Consider the following 21,731-nt stretch of genomic DNA (forward strand, 5'->3'; position numbering starts at 1 on the left):
CTATGTATAAAAATACGAGCCACTCTAGTTACAGGAGGGAAGACCTGGATCCTATACAAAGAGTAAAGCAAGAGGCAGTGGCTTGGGGTAGCCCAGTGAGAAGTTTCCATCATCTGGACCTCCAAGTTCCTTCAAAGGCACTATGCTTCCCACCCTAGAGCCATCCCTGGTTGGTATGTGATGGGAGAGGAAGACCGTTGCCTTCTTTTGTCCTTAAGTTTGTCCCACAAGGCCATTTTTAAGGTTTCCTCTGCCACCAACCTGTGCTCTCACCAGAAAAACCATTCTTCCCATTGTTCCTCCCAACCTCTACCCGAGAATGACCTCTGAACCCCTTCCCAGCTGGTAGTGGCAAAGCCTCCTGCCTCTGTACCCCACCCCCAAGGTGTTGCTGTGGAACACACACAGTGGTACCCCTAGATACCATGTGACTTACTTTCCCAGTGGTCATCACTTGAAAATCACAAGCTAAGGGTGAACTCACATTAAAGAGGAGGAAGAAACCACTTCAAGCAAGCACTCTCCAGGCTGAAGCCCCACCTCCCACCCCAGCCCTTTGGCAAAGTCAATACCTCTTACTGAAGTGTCAGTCCAGGGGCTTGGTCATTTACCTCCACCCTCTGGACACTCCTGACAAACCCTTGGCAAACCTGTCCGTTGTAACCCACTGCCTGCTGGGACCAGCTCACTGGCTGTGTGTGCCTTGTGGAATAGAGGGCCATAACCACAGGAAAACAACGGGACAGGTCCATCAATGGACCCAGAAGCAGCATCTCACAGAATCTAATTAATATCTGCATCTAGCTGCAGAGGGCTCTGACTTGAAAAAAAGGTCAAGTTTCTCGAAGACTCTATTTGCCAATATAATTTAATTGTTAAGACTAACACCCTAACATTTAATTAGGGTGCCAGTGTGAAAAAAAATTAAAACCAGATTAGATTAAATGCTAATTAAACAGAAGATGGAATGGGGCTAGGATTTCACAGCCCTGGTAATTTGCATATCTTATTAGCAAGCAGCAAGACAGCTAAGTCGAGAGTGCAAACTCAGGCACACTGTACTTCCGAGAGGCCTCCGGCAGCGGTTTGAGGCTGGTAAGAGGCTTTCCCCACTGGGGCTTCTGGAGAGGGCCTGGCCTGGCTCTGCAGAGACTGGGTTATTTCTCTCCAGGTCTCAGCACAGGCTCTAATACAACCAGGGTCTGAGTGGATGTAGAACTCCCTCTAACTTCTCAGTGGGACATCCCAGACCCTGCAGCTCTGATGTCACAAAGACTCATCGAACTCAACACCCCATCTAGAAATCAACGTCTGAGGAAGCAATGTGGTTAGAAATAAATACCCCAGTGGGACCTGGCCAAGGTTCCAGTACTCTGGAGGGAGAGGCAGAAAGACTTCCTCAACACTACCTGGTCTACAAAGTGAATTCCAGGTCAGCCAGAACTACTGAGGGAGACTACTTCAACAACTCAAGTGCTAGGGACGTAGCTAAATTGCTTGCCTGACAAGAACAGAGCTCTGGCCTTTGTCTATAGACACATAAAACAGGATGTGTTGGGACACGCTTGTAATCTCAGCGTTCAGGGATGGAGGCAGGAGAAATCGGTTCTAGGCCATCCTCTACAAGGTTCAAGGCCAGCAAGAGACCTTCTCTCAAAAAATAAAACCACCCTGTGGTTTCCTTACCCTGGAATGTACCTTAACTGTTACCTCCTCAGTGACCTCAACCATCAGCTCTGGGACTGCAAGGTACCTGACTGGGCCAGTTTCCAACCAACCCCAGGTCACCTTCTCCTAATCACCCACTTACAGACACCATCTGCTTTGCTTGTGTCATGTTTCTGGTCCTCTCTCCTGTCATACAATGCTTTGCTGTTAGATGTGTTCTCCGTGCCTGGCACTGAAGTCAAGGACCTTGCACGTGCTGTGAACACTCACAGAGTGAGATACAAACTAGAGACCTCAGAGGTGAAGACCCCCAGCCACACTGACCTGTATGAGGTTTCGAGTACTAAGCAGCCCCCGTTTCTCAGGGCCTGATGTCTCCTGGCCAGTGAAAAGCTTGTTTGCCACTGGCAGAAAGGCATTCCTGAGTTAAGACTCCAGAGTCCTCAGAACAGGAAAGGATCTGGGACTCAGCTTGGGGTCTGTGATTTTGCATATCCTCAGCCCAGGGAGTGACACTATTAGGAGGTGTTGTTGGGGGAAGTGTGTCACTGTTGAACTGGGCTTTGAGACTCTCCTCCTAGCTACCTGAGGATGCCCACTCTGTTCCTGGCTTCCTTCAGATGAAAATGTAGAACTTTCAACTCCTCCTGTACTACGCCTGCCTGGATACATTCAGGCTCCGACCTTGATGATAACGAACTGAACTTCTAAACCTGTAAGCCAGCTCCAATTAAATGTTCTTATTGATAAGACTTGCCTTGGTCATGGTGTCTGTTCACAGCAGTAAAACCCTAACTAACACAAGGTCCTTTAGCAGTACAGGCCAGGTTATAAGACTGTTCTAGTTTTGTCCCCATCACTGGGGAACAGGCGATGGGACACTCTTTTAGGCAGGACTCAGGAAAACAGAGTATTTTTCAGCTGGGGATGGAGCTTAGCAGGCATCGCATGGGTATGCCCACAGGCTTCGGTTCAATTCCCAGCACCACTGAAACTGAACATGGTGAGGACGCACACCTCAATCTGGGTACTCAAAAGGTGGATGCCGGGGGATCAGAAGTTCAAGGCCAGGCAAGAATGGCAGCTCAGAAAGTAAAACACTTTCTACATGGGCCTGATGACCTGCCTTCAACCCTAGAACCACAGTGGAAGGAGAGAGGTGACTTACAGAACTTATCCTCTGACCTCCACCTGTATTTGGTGACTTGCATGAGCCTCGTATAGACAGACAGACAGATACCCCCCCCCAGTTCAAGGTCATCCTAAGTTATATAGTAAGAGGCTGTGTGAGACCCCACAGAATGCTCCTATGGCATGGCATCCCCACCACAACTAAATTCCTTCTTCAAGTTGCTTTTGTCGGGGTGTTTATAACAGCAACAGTGAGAATGAAGTGGAACTTCCCGGGCCCCATGGCTGTGACCCTTTTTACCCTCTGCACACCTCCCTCGTCACACACGTCATCCTCCTCCTCCTCTGTTCAACCTGGCCCTCAGAGGGTCTAGGAAGCTTTGCTTGCAACCAGCCTGGGCCTTGAGCTTTGACTGTACTGCCAAAGCCCCTGCTGGTGGAGCCTCATGGTTTTCTGGTCCATCTTCCCGGCCAGAGGAACTCAGTGATGTCAGCATCTGGGGTGCACATGCTAGGTGCCGACTCCAGACGCTGCCACAGATTAACACCTCGGTTTCAGTCGCAGGCTACAGCCGGGTACTCAGTGGTCTTCACGAGGAGAGTGACACCTGACCACCAACAGGGTGGCCTGTTTCCTAATCTACACGTTTTCTATCTGAACTACAAGAAGTCAGGCTCGGAGAAAGCCTAATGATTTTCCTAAAACTCCTTTGAATAATTTATGAAAACTAAATATAGAATAAAATGGACACTAACAAACAGAATTCTTGCTGTGGCAAGAAAGTCGAGGGGCTGGAAACAAGCAATTTTCTCAGGATATGAATGTTTACCACTTTTCTTTCTTTTGGTTGTCTTTAAATGTCTGCTGCCTAGCAACCAAGTTCTGCTGAGCTGCTGGACGATGTTAACTGTAGCTTTCTCTAACCGTATAAAGGATGTTCAAAGGCTACCAACTAAACCAAGAGCCAGGGGTACAAAGATCGCCCTACAGGGGGATCAAAGACCCTGCTCTTCCCACATGTCAGGATGTTCCCCAGGAGCTCGTGACATGGTCCTGGCCCACTGTTCCTCTTCTCAAGACCAGAGGCTACTTGCTCTCTCTACCCGCTGCCCAGAGAAAGCTGAAAACATGCTCTGAGGGGGTGTCTATGGAGTTGGAGTGACCTCCAGAAACTAGTAACAACACTGAACAACTTTCAAAGTACGATGACACCGGAGCAGGAGGCACAGAGAATTCTCTATGGCAGTGCGTGGGTCTGTAGCGTGAAACACTTTACCCGGGAAACTCAGTCCCTGCTTCCCTTTCTCGGAGGCTGGATGGCTGAGGAAATCTGGTTACCTATGAAAGACTCAGCACAGTCAGGTACACAGGGCAAGGTGTTCAGCTCAACTGACAGGGCACTTGCTTGTGCAGGAAACCCTGGGTGTGAACCCCAGCACTACACAAACTGGATGACAGTGTACGCTTACATCCACAGCATGAAAGGCAGAGGCACAAACACCTTAAGTTCAAGACTACCCTCGGCCACACAGAGAGTCTGAAGCCATCCTGGGCTTCATGAGACTCTGTGAGTAAGCACCCACAGAAGCTAGAAAAGTGCTCAATGCTTTGAAACTAGTTACAGGTCGTTCTGAGCTACCTGACCCAAGTGCTGGAACCAAACTCAGGTTCTCGGCAGGAGTAGCCAGTGCCAGGCCATCTCTCCAGTCCTGGAAACCGTGTGTTCCGGTCTCCCCGAGTGCCGTGTCTTGTCAGAAATAACATTCTGTAATGCTAAGGCACAGCTCTTGTGCCAAATACTTTCCCTACACCATCCACCCTCGAGTCGGATCCCTTCCCTCACAGCTGTGGAGAAGGCTCAGGAGTTGATAAACTGCTTGCTTCAGGTCTTCAGCCACACCAGTCCTCGCCATCCAAGACAGCCAGATGTTCATTTCAACTCCCAAGTAATCTTTTCTGGGCTGGAACCCGACACAGTTTTTCAGCCAAGAGCAAATTGACATTACATATTAGATATGCAATCCCAGACAGGGGTTCAAGAAATAGTAATAGTCGCCGCCCACCCAGCTCCAGCCTCAAACTACCACGGTCAGGTGCTCAAAAACACTGAGAAACCACTCAACATCTCTTATTTTCATGAGGGTAACAGCACTTCCTGCTCTTACAGAGAATTTATGACATACATTTCCTTTGCAAGACAAGTCCCAGAAGCCTGGAGGCTTTTCCAGCTGGCGGGAAAAGCTAGATCTCTGACTGTACTAGAAGTGGACCTGGCCCTTGCTTACCCCGCCCCTCCGCCCATCGGAGTGACATCTCAGAGACCAAGTGTCTGGCCCTGGAGGAAGAGCATTACCCCACCCCCACCCAACTGGCTGGAAATCTGGATCTAATAGGAACAAGCGGGAACTTTCTTTGGGAGTTCTCCGGTTTAAATGTGAGCACTCTGCGTGTGATGACACAGGACACCACACTGAATATCTGGAGTCAGGGTCTCTAGCCCAGGCTGGCCTCTAACTTGCTTCATGGTGGAGGATGACCTTGAATCTGATCCTCCTGCCTCCACCTCCTGAGTTTGGGAATTACATGCAAGCACCATCAATGCCCAGTGTATTCAGTGCTGGAAATTAAAACTGGGGCTTAGGGTACTTTATGTAATCATGGCCATTGTTGGCTTATTATAGGGTCTCACGTAGCCCAGACTAGCTTAGAACTTGTGCATGGTCAAGGAGGACTTTGACGTTCTCATACATTCATGTGTGCACTGTGTGTTTGGGAGGAGTGTGCGCCACAACACTTGTATGAAAGACAGAGGACGATGTTTGGGACTCAATTCTCTCCTTCCACTCTGAGTTAAAGGGACTCAGCTCAGGTGGCCAGGGTTGCTTGGCAGCCACCTTTACCTGAGCCATTCTGATGGCCCTACAAGCTTGAACTTCTAACCTCCCTGCACTGACATTTAAGTAAGGCTGGGGATCAAACTCTGGACCGCATGCACACTAGGCCACCATCTACTGATGAGCTGTGTCCTCAGCCCTTCCTGCTGCTTTCATAGGGACTCTCTAATCCCTGTGCCTCCAGGATTATTTTCTGGTTTTGACACAACAAACGGGTCATATCATTGTTCTCTCAGGATAGATCTGATCATTTTTTATGTTGTTACCATTTTGTTCTAAAAAGCAAAGCTGCACTGCTGGGACAGGGGTGTCCTCACACAGCTTTTCAGGACACATCTGGGAACATCCTCTTACTGACTGCAAAGGGCATTTCACTTTCTTGGCCAGCCCCTGTACCCAGGGCAAGGAAGCTGGGCTTCAGGAAAGGGTCTTTGTAGGATGTACAAAGGTCGTCCTCTTCTCTCCTCTAGAGACACTCATTTCTTAGCAGAACCTACAGAAGATGGGAGCATAGGATCCCAACTACTACCCTCCCTGTTCTGGGACCACCAGAAGTGACCAACTTGTCCTGACATCCATCCATCCCACTCTCTTCTGGAACTTTCCTCTCTGTGATGGTTTGAATGAAAATGGCCTGCACAGGCTCATATAGTTGAATGCTTGATCCCTAGTTAGTAGAACTGTTTAGGAAGGATTAGTAGGTGTGGCCTTGTTAGAGGAGGTGTGTCACTGGGGGTAGGCTTGGAGGTTTCAAAAGCCCACACCAGGCCCAGTCTCTCTGCCACACTCTTACACATCAGGTGTAAGCTCTCAGTTTCTGCTCCAACTCTGCCTGCCTGCCTGTCAGCCACCAGGCTTCTCGCCATGACGATCACAGACTAGCCCTCTGAATCTGTAGTCAAGTCCCCAATCATGTTTCCTCTTGATAAGTTGCCTTGGTCACAGTGTCTCTTTACAGCAGTAGAATAACTAAGATTCCACAGGTATCAGGAAAAAACAGCCACAGCCCTATAACAGGCTCTAGACATAGATCTTGAGGCTTGAGAGAGAGAGAGAGAGAGTGTGCGTGTGCAGTCAAGTCACTGGTCAAGTTTGTCCCAAAGCTCCTCAGTCTGGACTGCCCTAGTAGACACACTTCCTAAGGACCCCCCACCCCACATCTAGCCACACCTCCCAGGTACCCTCAGAACTTGCTGACCTTACTCAGCAGCAGAGGCTCACCGAATAACTTCCTGATGCACAGCATCTCCCCTCCAGACAGGTGGCCTAGGGGACTTCCCCACTGCTCAGCCACCCGCAGTCTCAAGGCATGAGGTAGATATATATAGCCTGTAGTACCAGCCACAGGGCAGGCCTCCAGGTCTCTCTCAGAACCATCCTTACCAGCTCAAAGCAGCACTCTGGCTCAGAAGAAGCCCGTTCGTTGCAAGGGTGTGAGTGTCATGGCGATAACCTGACACTAGCCAGGGGAAATGGGTAAGGAGGCCCCCCCTTTACTGGCCCTCAATTAAAGACCATCTGCCACTTAAGCTTCCCGGCAGCCATGAAACCTGGAACCCTACTTGGGGAAATTAAGACTGAATTCTCAGCTTGTTCCCCAAGGTGGAAGGTCCTTACCCACCTAAATATTGCCCTAAGAGAGGGCTCGTGCTAGACTACCAAAGATGGTCTCAGGCTGCGACTTAATCCAGACTCTATAAAGCAATGATCCACGGAGGATGAAGTGTTAATGATGCCAACAGTATTGGGCAAGACAACGGAAGACAACTCCAAGGCTGCAACAAATTTTACACAGTACCAGTTTTGCAGACTGGGGTCCCCGTCTTTCTCAACTTAAGGTCCAAGGGACAGACTTCAGCTTTGTGGGAGTCCCACAAACCGCCTAAGAAAAGAAGGCTGAGACCTTGGTTCTGTCCCCACCTTCCCTTCCACTGCTTACAGGCAGACTCCTAACCCAGCCTAGAACTGTTCTTTCCCATCCGCTCAGGGAGGGGCCTGGGTAAAAAGCCAGATGGGAAAGCTTGCGCCAGCCCTGTCCAGGGTCCTGACTCCTGGTCAGTGTTCCTTGGCCCTGGCCCATGTTCATCTGAAGAGCAGCATCCCCTAGATAGGAAAGGAAGGGTGTCTATTTTCCCTAACCCTACCTCTCAGCTATTTCACACCCTACCATATGCCCACTGCTGGTGCAACACTAAACACCTTGGGGCCTCAAGTTCCCTACTCTATGACTGCACGCACTTGAGGATAAAAACAGGGAGTGACCCACAGCTTCCTCAGCGCTGCGGCCACCAACGGGAGGGGGCATTTCTGTACCACACTGCCTCAGTGAGAACACAGTGTGAGCAGCAGTCATCCCACAGGGCACTGGGCAGACAGGGAACCAAGAACGCACTTTGTTAGGGTCCCTGGAGCCTTTGCTCACTGGCGGGGCCCTCTGCGTCCAGTGCATTCATCAGAGCACACACACACTCCTGCAGCCAAGTCCTAGCTTTTTTCTCTCTGCCCTCTCATGAGCCAAATCATTTGGAAGCTTTCATTGATGCTTTCTTCTCTGCCTCACCATAACTCAAGAATTTATACCGGCCACGGCTCAACCCTCTCACTCGGGATGAGGAAAACCTCTCAGGCTGCTCTCCAGCCTGCTGTGGGAGGAAAGGCTTGGCTGCCATTCAAGGCAGGGAAGACTCTTCAGTCCTCCTGGGTGGACATCACAGGCACACCTGTGGGGCTCCCGGTATGGGCACGGGCTATACACAGCTAGTCCCCAGAAGGTGCCTTACAGAGGTTCAAATCTATTTTTAGGTACAAAGCCTCTGGGCTGGAAAACCCAAGAGGCAGGGGAATTTTCTGCCCCATGCAAATTGTTCTTTCTTCTCAGCCTTGCTGACACCTGTTTCCACCCAGGGTTGGTCCCAGCCAGTGGAGAAGGAGCCCCCCCCCCCCGCCCCCAGCATGGGGAGGCGGGGCACGGGAAGAGTGAGCTCCTTCTGGAGTTTCCCATCTCATGCCAAAGTGCAGAATCATAGGAAAGCCGAAGAAAGGCTGGGTTCTCAGAGCCAACCTCCTCAAGTCTTAAATGAGCATGGCAGTTCCTGACTCCAAGGACCAGGAGGGCCAAGTAAAGGTGACCAAAATGTTCATCCATGAAGAGGCAGAGCCTTCCAAGACCCTATCCATATGTAAGAGTCACAACGTACATTTACCCTTCAGCCCCAGCTTCCAACTCCTGCCTTCACAACGCCCCCAAAATGCCCTCACCCACTTCTACACGAACCAGGTTCGGAAGATCTCAGGGCTGGTGTTGGAATGGCCCAGCAGGCAAAGGTGCTCGCTGCCAAGCCTACGGACCTCAATTTGACCCCTGAAACCCGAATGGCAGAAAAGATCCAACTCCTTCCAGCCTTCCCCATTTATGCCATGACACGCACACACATTCGTGTGTTCCTATGTGTACACACACAAACCTAACTTGGAAGGAAAATGGAGAACACTCTCATGGGGTCCCAATCCTGCTCCCCAAAGGGAAGAGCAGAGAGCAAGGCATCTTGGGAAGCAAGAAATCATTTTTTAGCTCTGGGAAGACCACTGAAGAGCCTACAGGAAGTCCACCCCAAATACACATCTAGGGGCTGGTAAAAACTGACAACAGATGAACCCAGTGGAAAGCAGCAGGAAGAAATGGGGTGCGGTTGGGAAAAGACATGGTCCTTACACCAGGTTGGAAATGCACAGCCTTGGACGTTCTCACAGCCACATTTATACCCTGTCTTTGCTCGGTGGCATTGCTGGTGAAGAAACAGATACAGCCCCTGCATGCAATTTTTCATTGGCCACAAGAAGCAAGGACTTGCTGTGAGGTCATGTACTGAGCACTCCCTCCACAGAAGCCAACACCTCTACTTGTAGATCAGGAGGTGAAGAAGGTGTTGGCATGCAGGTACACAAGAAGGAGGCATACAGCTCATCAGAGTTCTGGACACACTCATCCAGCAAACCTTGTCACCCTCAGCTTTTCTGGAAGCTTCCCGAATCACATCTTTTTTTGACTTTACTGCCTCTAGCTCTGAACTACTAACTGCAAGGTCATTTTCTCCCACAGCAGCCAGTGGGACCTTTTATCAAAATACCAGATGATGCTTGATGTGGTGGCATACACCTTTAGCCTTTAGACCCAGAACTCAGGGGCTCTGTGAGTCTGGGGCCACAGCATGACCCAGCTAGCCAGGGCTACATAGAGAGACCTGTCTCACACATCACATTATGGCACTGCCCTGCTTGTGAGCATTCAAAGGCTAATCTAAGTCAAGAGGAACAGCTTACATCAATTGTTCTCAACCTTCCTAATGCTGCAACCCTTTAATATAGTTCCTCGTGTGGTGGCCCTGGACCATAAAGATATTTCATTGTGACTTCATAACTGTAATTTTGCAAGTTATGAATTAAGTAATGTAATTATCTGATATACAGGATATATGTGACCCCTGTGAAGGGTCATTTGACCCCCAAAGGGCTCTCGACCCACAGGCAGAGCTATAAACACGTCTATTTGCAGATCAGGAGGTGAAGGCATCATTACCCTGCTTAACATGCAGGTACACACGAAGTATTGTCAGAAGCATATACTGGTGTCCCCATTCATTCTGTCCTGCCACCCCAGCCTCGTCCTTCCGTGAACCTCTCCACCACTGTCACCTACCTCTGAGGGCTTCTTCTCGCTCTGCCGGGACCAGCCCGACTTGGTACTGCTGGGCAGTTTGGAACATCTTGATGCTGATGCAGATGTCACGTGACCTGCAGAGAGACGACAGGCCATGAGGGCTCCTGGAGAGTCAGGAACAGCATTCAGCCTCAGAGAGGATGGGAAATTTCAAGATGAGCACCTGCTTGTGTAGGACCAGAAGGTGAGAGGCACTGTCCCTGCCCTGAGCCCCAATCTTTTCACAGACCAACAGAAATATGAAGTCACCTTCACTTAACACCGAAAGGGGCTTAAGGAATCAAAAGCAGTTACCAGCTGTTTCTGTGGCTCTAAGAAAGTCCCCATCCTCTTTGAGGTCCTGCTTCTTCTCCTACTTGGTCAAGGAATGCTTGAACATTCCATGCCCTTTCTCCAGCCTGCCCCAGGTTAGCTACATCATGGCACTCCTGGGCCTTGGTGGGTTACAGAATTAGGGTAGGGCGGGGTAGGGCAGGATGAATCTGAACAAAAACTATTAAGCCAGACCCAAGTGAGCCTCCCAATTACTGGTTACCACAAGCAAATGATTTGATGTCCATAAGCCTGGAAGAGGTGGGTACAAGAATGTTGGTGTTAAATGGCAAGTTGAAGGGAATCATCTAGAAGATAAGTCTCCCCGACACTCCTGTGAGAGATCAGTTAACCTGTGCCTAAGCCTCTGAGGGACTATTCTGACTGGGTTAACTGAGGTAGGAAGAGCCGGTGGAAAGAAAGCACTGGCACCCCTCCAACCTCCTACCCCCACCGTGCATGGGCTCTGGATCATCTGCCTCTCTCCTCTCTTCCCACTGCAGAGACATGTGACCCCTGACATCACCATGCCTTTTCTTCCACGACAGACTGGACTTTTGAACTGTGAGCCAAAGCAAACTCTTCCTTAAGTTGCTTTTGTCGATGTATTTTATCACAGCAACAGGAAAAGAAAGTGAGACAGGCTGGCCTTGAATTCATGCCCCTCAGTGCCGGATTATTTGCTCTTCTCTAGTAGAAGTATGGTGATTTCGACACGAGTACCTCAAAGGTCCATGTGTCAATGACCTAGTCCTCAGGACAATGCTACTGGGAGGTGGTGCAGCTTTTTTAGAACCTGAAACCTCACGAAGTGTCAGAAGCCGATTGCTCATGCATTGGAAATCCCAAAATTGTGGGCTGGGTATACCTGTCCTTTCATAAGTTAATAACCTCACACGACAGTAACGTGAAGCTGATGAACAGGATAAGAGATGACCTGTCTTGTAAAGGCTAACCAAAGGATACCGTATTTACAGCTTTAAGATAGTCCAAAGCCCTTGCTGGAGAATATAGGCAATGGCCTCAGCAAGAAGGACCCTGAAGACCCAGGGTTTTTCTGTTTTGGTTTTAAGCAGAGTCTCATTACATAGCCCTTGCTGGTCTGGAACTTGCTATGAATACCAGGCTGGCCTGACCTGCCCTCACAGAGATCCACCTGCCTCAGCCTCCTGAGTGGGACTAAAGACATGCACCACCGCCACCAGCTGCAGAGCCAACATTTTTGCTGAGCGCAGTCTGGGTGGGAACAGTAGTGGGAGCTGATAGAGGGAACAGCTTCAAATCTGGGTCCAACCTGCTGCTTCTCCATGGCTCAGATGCCCAGATACAGGTCAGGAGTGGAAGGTGAGTGGCCACAAAACTCTAGATAGTGTAACCCCTTCTGCAAGAGGGCTGGAAGGGAGGAGTGGGCTACAACAGAGCCAGACCCACAGGGCGGCAAACGAGACCCAGAGGCAGACAGGTTTAGGCGTTATCAATCCCCTGGTTGGGAGGGAGGCAGATGCTGGCTAGTCCACCAGGTCTAGAGATGCAGGGGCTCCAGGCTCAGCCTCCCTAGTACTGTGGTTTCCTTCTTAGAGGACCCCACCAAAGTAGTCACTTCAAGATGGGACCCTCCTGACCGCAGGCCCTTTCCCGCCCAAGAAGATGGAACTCCTTAATCTAAGAGGCCAAGCAATGGCTTCCAGGGCCACTGGACAGCGGCTACCTTTTGTCATCAACCAGAAAGAAAGCTCTTGCTGTACACAAACCTTTCTCTCTGCTCCCAAAATGTCATTTGCATCTTGACAATGGAACCTTTCCCCCACTTCCAGACATTCAACTGACATACCCACCCCTTTATCTAAATCTACCTCTTAGACCGTACTGCCAAGTTTCCATGACTGCTGGTTTTCCTCATTACTTTCTTCAGCCAGCATTTATAGAATACCTACTGTGTGCCAGATTCTAGCTGGTAACCGAGCAATGAATGCGGTTAAGAATCCTCTGATCGGAGTTTGCCACTGGTTAGGAAGTTAACTCATTATAACTAACTAATTGTAACAATAAAGGGTAATAGGTCTCATGTCTGTTTTGTAGAAACTTCTAAAAAGCTAAAGGATTCATTTTCTTCTATCACCAGCAGCCAATGCCCTGAGTTAGTCTGTCCAGAGAGAGAGAGGAAGGCATACCTAGATTGTTGGGCGATAGGCTCACGGGGACAGTGAAGCTCTGATGAGAGCAGCAGCTGACCGCCTCCAGCAGAGAAACCAGACTTGGCTTTTCACACATGTGGCCCTGGCCTGAGCTGAATGGAGGGTCAGCCTCCTCCTACCATTAAACGCTGTCCCCACAGATCCCAGTGGGAAGGCCTTACCGTCAGTGGTATCAGAGTTGTCGCTGCTGATGGAGTATTTTCGCCTCTTCTCTTCCATCTGAAACAGACGGTAAGAAGAGATATTATCTTCCCAGACATCAGGGGAAATCCTTGACTCACACTCCCATGCAGAAAGAGGCCCTTCCTCTCTTCCAGCCTCATCCTCTCTCTACCTACCCACAGAGCCAGAGTTTGAGAAAGGAGGCCCTAAGGAACTTGGACAAATAAAAGTCTGTCAATGGGTGTGAAAGGACTGCAGGCAGGCCAGTAGGCACAGACGGAAAGGTGACAATGACCACTCAAGTCCCAATTCCCAGTCAATGCAGTCAGCATATCAGGGAGGAGGGAGAAGAGGAAGCAAGAAAGATCCTCCTAGGACTTCGCAGTCAAAGTAAGGCACAAACCATCATTGAGGCCCAATCCTGAGCATGGTGAATGCTGGAATGTGGAAATGGGGCAGCAGGTCCATCCTCAGGTAAAACACAATCCTACTGTCTCTCTCCTGAGCCATCTAACTCCTCAGTCACAGAGGGAAGCTCCCTCACAACCTCGTCCACAGTGCTGAGTTCCTAACAGCTTACGGAGGAAGCCTGCCTCTTTCTGCTAACCAACTAATGGCAATGAGGGCTGAACCTGAGTCCGGGGTCTGATTCCTGAGGTTACCCTAAACTCCTTTTGCAGAAAGAATCCACTGCAGCCTGGAAGGCTGTGCCTACCCACTTCTACCTCAGGTTTTGTGAATCCTCAATAGCCCAGCCTGCTGGGAGAACACCTGCAGTGGCTTAATACCTGGTTCAGGGCTCTTTCCCCCACGTCCGGTCAGTGCCGGTTCTCAGGGAGAAGCTCTACAGTACAGCCCCTCTGCCTCGACACCACTGCCCTCCGTCTCCAGCCTGTTCCTGTCAATCTATGAGAAGCCACTGCCTCCCTACAATGCCACAGAGACCCTGAAATATCTACTCACTTAAGTGGGAAGGACAATTACCCAGACCTCTGAAGTGGTCCTGCTTAACCCTTGACCTCAGTGAGGAGCATTTTACACATGACCTCCCCCCACTAGAATGGGAGGAGCCTGATGGGGCTGCTTGCTTGCTGCCCAGTGTTTCCTAAAGAGCAAAGAACCGAGAGACACTTGGCACTGCAAGCAACCCAAGGAGCAGGGACAATGATAAAGTCCTCACCCCTTATGGCAGGCTGGGGCGGGGGGCTAACACACAGGGACCCCATGGAACTCTCAGAACAGTCCTTGGTAACTACGCCAACTGCGTCTCTCTAACTTAAGAGTCTAGGAGGAAAAAGAGCCTCAGCGGCCGGGTGACCTGCCTAAGCTGACAGCGTTTGTAAGAGACTTAGCAGACCCAATTCCTGACCATCAGACTTCATGAACTCTCTGCAACAGAGAGGGAGTCCAGAATCAAAACCATCACCCTCCATAACATCTAGGATCTGAGGAAGGCTGACTTTGGAAAGAATTCTGGCAGTAGCCCACATCTGGCCCAACCTAGCCCCGTCACTGTGTGGCTGTAAATTGGCCAATCCAATGTGTCCTACAATTCTGTTTCAGCAAAGAGGGTAACAGTACCTCCAAACCAGGATCTCACACACACTAACAGCTGGCTGGGGGCTGGACGTGGAGCTCAGCGTGCACAGGTCCCTGGGTGTGACCTCATCCAGTTCAGGAAGAGGAGGAGGAGCAGGGGCCATGCATTTAGGAGTGCTGGGGTCAAATCTCACAAGGCCAGAGGTGCTGGCAAAGAAGTGTTTCCCCCAGGAGGGAAACTGGATCTAACTTCCCCATACACCTCCAGATTTTAAAGTGCTGGCAACTGAGTCAGAATTTGAAGAACACCCTAGAAGGGCCAAATGAAACACATTTGTTGGCAGGAATCATCTGGCAAGAGTGAATGAGTGAAGGAGTGGATGAGTGGATGAGTAGAACAGCTGAAGTGCCCTACAGAAGCTAGCTAGTAAATGCATGGCAGCCTAGGGCCAGAACGGCCAGCCCTACAGAAGCCGGCCCCTTGGAAAGCATAGGCAGTGACCATAGCTGCCCACACCCTTCTTAGACTACTGAGTCCTTGGCCAGAAACCACAGGTAACCTGTAGCCGTTAGTCCTATACCCAGCCCCATCAATGAGGCAGCCCTGTGTCTCTCAAATCACCTGGCAAGAGAGGGGGTGGGCGAAGCTAAGGACAACAGGTGTGTGTGATGGAGATGCCAGTCTGCCTGGCCTTGGGTTTCCCCTCCTTAAAACCCCCTCCCTGCTCCCCCAAGTCAAGTTTCTGCTCCGGCAGATAGATGACTTTGGTGACACACTGCACTTGTTTCTGGGGATAAGAATTGGTTCTGTAATCCACCTGTAAAGAAGAGTCTTTTGTCATTCCTGTGGGCCCACCCCAGTATGGACACACAAGGGAAGCTCTCCTTTGCACTGTGGGTAACCATTGGGCCCTCCATGGCACAGTGGCCCAAGGGCTCCGTGCCTCCTCTGCAAGTCCCGAACACACCCACTTTTCCCAACTCTACATTCACCTGCCTGGTTCAAGCCCATCTCACGCCTCACCTGGGCCCACCTAAGTTCATCTCCTTCCTTTCACTACCTCCCTCCCAGAATCCAAACTCCACACTGTACCCAAAGAGCCCTTCCAAGCTTAAATCCTGCCTCACTCCCCTCCCTGTGAACTTTCACAGGGTTCCAGCCGACCCAAGGCACGATCTTCATGTCCCCCGAAGCCCTACACCAATCTGGACCCTGCCTACCCAAAGTTCACAGCGACCATCCCCTTCCTCACTACACAGCAGGTCAGTGGGGACTGAACCCAGGACCTCATGTATACAAGGCAGGAACTCACCAGTGAGCTACAGCCTCTTTTTGTTTCCTCTTCCAAGCTAAAGGTTCTTCCTGCTTCCAGACCTGGGCACAAGTTGTGCCAGCTGCCTGGTCAGTTCTTGAGAGAAACGAGCTGCCCCGTTGCCCTGTTTTCAGAGCGCACATCAGTGTATTGAGCTACTTGCCAACTGTCCTTCTTGGGAACCAGCAAAGAGCATGCCTGGCTAGATCCTTGTGTGACTGCCAAGGACTCTCACACTGCACACAGTATAATGGGGAGTACTGAACATACTTCAGGTCCCTCCCTCATGGAGTGTCAGGACCACACAGCCCAGCTGGCTGGCCTGCTGCTGGCAGAAACTGACACCCCAGCCCACGATCCCCCCCCCCCCGTTTGCCCAGTCCTCCTTCCCAATCTTGACCCTACACATTTTCCAGGCAGCTTTATTTGGTTGGGCTCCTGGCTGATAACCAATGTCAACTCAGTAATAGGGCAGCAGTTTGGTGGCAGATGCTTTCTTGGCAGCTCAGGCCACCGGCCTTAGCCCCCACTAAAGTTCTGGCCCTGGAGCACCACTGCCCAATGCCAGTCTCTTTTAAAGATGTCTCTGCAAATAAATTCAAATAAACACCTGGGCCTCCATTAACGCCCTCCCAGCTGACCCGGGAACAGAGGGTCTTTCAGGCCTGCTACTGCAGCCACTCCCTGGGGCAGTTAAAACACCCCATCGTGGCCTCCAGCCTCTCCTCTCTAGGGGCCACCAGGCCTGCCCTCACACACAGCAGGATTTGGTCTTCCTTTAAAAAAAGGGGGGGGGGGGCTTCAAGCAGGCAATTTGCCATTCCAGACACAATCTCTCAGAGAGAAACAAAAACTCTCCCTGTCTGAGGCAGACCTCGAAGGCGTGTGTGTAATAAGATGCTAGTACAATTTAATGATATTTCGGCTGGAAAACCTGTCCTCAGAGCCTCCTTGCGCGGGGAAGACCAGACAGACGTTCAGAAAACAGGAGCTCGCGCACTCCTAAACGGTTTTCCAACGGGGGTCAGCGCCCCACTCCTTCCCATCTCTCATTAACTTTAATGCCTTCTCGGGGACAATAACTGCAGATACAAAAAAATGACTCTGCACACAGGGCAAGAGGGATGCTGGCTGTGACTGTCAACGCCTCCAAGCCTGAGAGTCAACTTCCTGACCTCAGTGTCCCAACCAAGCCCCCAGCTTCCAGTGCCTAGAGTATCTACCACACAGGCCAGCTCTCCAGCCCAGCCAAGGAGTTCCCGAGAGTGATGGGCCGTACCTAATTTATCTTTCAACACTCCCTCCACCTTATTCTTCGCCCCACAGGGAAACCTCAGCGGACCATTCCTAAGTCTACTGCCCACCGGCAGCTCCTCTTCTAAGAAGAGAGCTGACTTTCTAGCCTAGGGCTGACAGAGCAAAGGCCACAATGCATATAATAAACTGGCTTCCTCAGTTCATTAACAGAGTGGGGACACTGCAGTGAGCTGCCACACACTTTAGACTTCCTCTGTTTTCTTTGTTCATTGTAGTTCTAGAACCCAGGGCCTTGGAACTGCTAGAAAAGTGCTTGACCATCAGCTGCATCCTGAGACCAGGTTTAGTCTTTAATACAGTCTGTCACTTCCTATGCTCACCTAGAGACGGGAATTACTTCGAAATCCCGCGGGCTGGTAAGTAAACTAAGACCTATAGTGCCTTTGCGACAACTGGGAAATACATCCAGACCTAGGTCAAAGGGCTCAAACTTACACGAAGGCTTACGGTACAGAAGTTTTCCAAACTCCAAAGAGATTTCTGAGCGGAAGCTAAGGCTCAGAACCAATGTCCCATAGTGCTGAAGCTTTGAGCTAAGACCTGCCGTCTACGTGTTTAAGCGTCTTGTGATATAGGTGCCACCACATGGGGGACATGACAAGCAACCATTATCCCTCACCCCCAACTCTAGCTTGGCAACCATCCCTGGGATCTCCAAACAGCCTGTTGCACATACAGCGAAGCATTTGGTAGAGGCATTGGGGCAACCAACCACCCTCTAGTCTAATAGAAACACTGGTTATAAATAACCGGAATATTCTGCCCACAACCTCAAAGATACGGGAGTCAGTGTCAAAGGCTTAAATTTAAATGACAAAGTACAACAGGGACCCAGGGATCCCCACATATCAGTGAGAACTAAGTGGTAGAGACCTTTGACAGCCTCTTGGATAGGAGTCACTGGCCATTTAACCAGGCAATTTAGGGAAAGAAAAAACATGTTGGATGGGAAAACATTCTGGAAACATTTGCTGTACCCAGAGCCCAAACGACTCTGTCCTTAAACACTTCATCTCCAAGAGTGTTGGGGAGACCCTTGGCCAAACAGTTTCAAAGCCAACATTCACTGTTAAGTCCTACTGCGTAGGGTGAGGACTCCCCTCTAAAAGGCATTTACTGTGGAACCAAATGCTTTCCCACTCCAAACAGCAGCCAACAGCTCTTGGAACAACCAAGAAGAGGGCTCCAGATCAAACAGGCATTCCCCCCAACCCCCTACACACACCATGCAAACTTTCTCAATAAATTATTCGCCCACTTCGGATCAAAGACTGTTTTTGCAGCCTGTGACCTAAAAAGCAAATAGCATAGCCTAAACATAAAAGTCCTCCTTGACTGGGTCAGTTTTATTACTCATTCCTTCCCCCCTCACAGTTCATTCTCTTACTTTCCTTGCCTGCTTAGTAGATTGCTCTGCGAGTACCAACCCGCCCAAGGAAGATGGGACAGGAGGGCCTGGAGGGCTGGTGGGTTGGCCTGCGGCCCTTAGGGGGTAAAAAGAAATCAGGCGAGGGGAAAAAGAAGTCAGCACCCTGGGAACCCAGAAAACAGAGCCAGGCTCGGTTGGCAGCCCTCTGCCGGGATCTTTTGCCAAATGTCCTACTGGGAATTTTACCAGTGACAGGAGAGACGGTGCCATTCAGAGAGGAGAACCCAGCTCCCAAACTCCATTCTGTTTGCAAATATAAAAGTGAAGGGAGCATCCTAAGAGTTCTTCCGGGCTCAGAACTCATTTCAAAACCGGAGCCCTGCCCCTCCCTAACCCCTCTAGCACCTTCTCTGAAAACAACCGTAATCTCTCCCATTGACCTCTTGCAAACTGCCTTTGGGTAAAACTTTGAACCTCGGAATCTTGCAGATGAGGTGGGGAGGGTACTAAGGGCAAGGGTGAAGTTTGGAAATCTGCAGAGACCCGGGATAGCGAATGCAACGCATCCTCGGGCATAAAGAAACCCGGCGCCCCTCCCCCGCCCCCCAGCAGGAGGCCTGAGGCCAAGCTGGTTTTAAAAAAAAGTGCACAGGCCGGCTGCAGCGGCTAAGGGGATTAGAGGAGGGTTGCGCGCCTCCAGCCTGCCCCTGGCGGCGGGCGACGGGCATGCAGGCTGGAGGCGCGCCGGCGTGATTCCGACCGCGGGAGTCGGGAGGAGGAGCCGGAGGTGGCTGCGGGGGGCTCCAGCCCAGGCGTAGGAAGGGCAAGAGGCGGTTCGGGCCGGGGGCGGCGCCAGGAGGTGGGTGGGCTTGGCGCCCGGGGCGGGGGAGGGGTATAGGGGACTCGAGGAAGGGCAAAGAAGCCCTGGGTGGGGGCGGGGGTACTGAGCGGGGCAGAGGTGTGCAGTAGGGGGACTGGGCTGAGCTGGCTGGGCCTCTCTGGAAGGTAGAGGGAAGCATCCAAGCCAGTTCTACGATGTCCTCACCCTCCAGCAGAAAAGCTACGAGTCTCCAAGCTGACCCAAGATCACCCCTTGCCCGGAGAAGGGGATGTCTCAAAGCCCAGGGATGGGCGGGAAGGGACCATGGGGAGCCACAAGTCTGCACCCAGGCGGGGAGTGGGCGAGCGAGAGCCGCTCCGCAGGCGCAGGCAAGTGGGTGGGAAGGAGGGAGGGAGAGGGAGGAAGGAGGTGAGCCGGGAAGATGCCACTGCCGGGGGCGGGGCGGGGCCGGGGATCCGGCAGAAGGACTGCAGCAGTGTTTGGTGGGGGCGGGGGCTGCAATGTCACTCATTTTGGGGTCAGGTGCGTGTGTCCCAGGCAGGCCCCTCCACTTGTCTGCTGTTCCTAGGTACTACCCAGAGTTTAGTAAGGGCGGAGGGAAGGTGGGGGGAGCTGCAGAGTCGTCCCTGAAGCGGGACGCGAACCAGCAGAGTTGGGAGAAGGTAAACAAGGGCCACGCCCCCTGCCGTCGCCCCGCGAGCGCGCACCCGCCGCTCCGGCCGTCGCCGGTACATTTCCACTCTCGCAGTGCCTCTCCCCCACTGGACTCCCGCGCAGCACCGGAGGGCTGCTGTCCACTACCCCAATATGCACCCTGGCTGCCTGGGCTGCGCACCCAGCACTCACCTGGGAACGTTGTCCCCCGCCCCTTAAAAAGAAAAAAAAAAAAACTAATTTGTGCAATGCCTCTGAACCCAAGAACCGAGCATGCTGCCCCCGCGTGCAGCTCCCGCGTGCACCCAGCCTGGAAAGGGGGCGCAGGGCGGAGGCGGTGGCCCCCGGAAGGTGTCTAGGACTGGACTGGCTGCACGTGAGCCCAGCGCGGGGTCATGTGCAACGGCTCAGCCCGGTTCGGCACCCGGACGTGCTGCGTATCAACAAAATGAAACTCGGGGAGACAGAAGGGCAGATGGCTCCAGGTTTCCCGTGCCCCGCTGCCCCGCCGCTCGGCCTCTCCACCCCGCACCCCGGTCGCGCCGCAGCCCCTCGGGCCGGCCGGAGCCCGCGAGGCAAGTTGCAGCCCCAGCGCCCCCACCCGCCCGCGCCCCCTCGCCGGCCCAGGGGCGCTTTGCCGCAGTCATTAATAAAGAAGGTCGCCAGGCTCACCCTTCCAAAAGTTGTTGCATGCGCCCCTCTCAGCCTCCCCGCACTGTACTCTTTAAAACACGGCTGACCAACATGCGCAATCTCTCTCCCCAGTGCTGTGCGTCCCCCCCACCCCCCGCGCTGGCTTCCTAGAACAGGCAGCCAGCGAGAGAGGGAGCGAGCGAGCAAGAGAGAGAGGGAGCGAGGAGCACTGGCAGATCTGTTGAGAAAAAAAAAAAAAAAAGCCCACAAAATAACGCCGTGGAGATGCGCAGGGCCCATCCGCCGGGGGCTGGCTCTTACCTTGCTCCGCGGTGCCCTCCCGAGGGGCGCTGCCCTCGGCTACGCGCCGCGGCGGGGGCCGGCGCGGGAAGGATGCTCCCGAAGCCAGGAGCTCCTGGGGCCGGCGCGGGAGGGCGGGGGGCGCGCATCCATCCGGGGTCGTGGCGAGGGAGGCGACCGGGCCGCGGCGTCCCCCAAGCCCCGCACCCCTGCTGGGAAGATGGTCAGCCCTCCAGCCCAGAGCTGGTGCCACTAGGAGTGGGCGCAAAGTAACTCCATGGACGCTACTCACCCCCCCAAAAAATAGCCTCCAACTGCGATGGCCGCGGTCGGCACCATTCACCAACCCCCTGTGTATGTTTCTGTTTCTTTTTAAACCAAGACTTCCTTGTGATCTCTTTAGAGGGGGGAAAATGTGTTGGGGTGGGGGTGGGGTGGGGGCGGGCAAGAAGAGAGGGAGGGGGAGTAGCCACTTTTTTCTAATTCACTTGGATCTCCGCTCCCGGCACCCCCCTGTCGTGTCCCCCCCTTCCCAGTTGTTTGGCTCCGGCGACAGTCCCAGGTAGCGTTGCGGCCCCCCCGGGGGGGTGCCCTGCACGGTCACCCGCCCGCCTGCACGCGGGCCCGGACTCCTCGTGGACTCCGGGGCGCCCCCAGCCCGCCCTGTCCCCAGGGCCGGGCCCGA

At 52.3% G+C, this 21,731-nt stretch overlaps 1 protein-coding gene across 1 annotated transcript in view; it reads right to left on the bottom strand.

The window, feature by feature from the left end:
* The window catches only part of JADE2 (jade family PHD finger 2), a gene marked incomplete at its 5' end in the record, with an annotated part of 40,785 nt that extends 19,400 nt beyond the window's left edge, over positions 1-21,385 (bottom strand). Inside the window, 4 exon segments of the mRNA XM_080923465.1 lie at positions 10,391-10,485; positions 13,080-13,137; positions 21,339-21,346; positions 21,349-21,385. Of these exon segments, the coding sequence (XP_080779591.1) occupies positions 10,391-10,485; positions 13,080-13,137; positions 21,339-21,346; positions 21,349-21,385 (198 nt within the window).
* Positions 21,386-21,731: the final 346 nt, after the last annotated feature.

Source organism: Micromys minutus (genome assembly GCF_963924665.1).
Source record: "Micromys minutus genome assembly, chromosome: 10".
NCBI classification, from domain to species: Eukaryota; Metazoa; Chordata; class Mammalia; order Rodentia; family Muridae; genus Micromys; species Micromys minutus.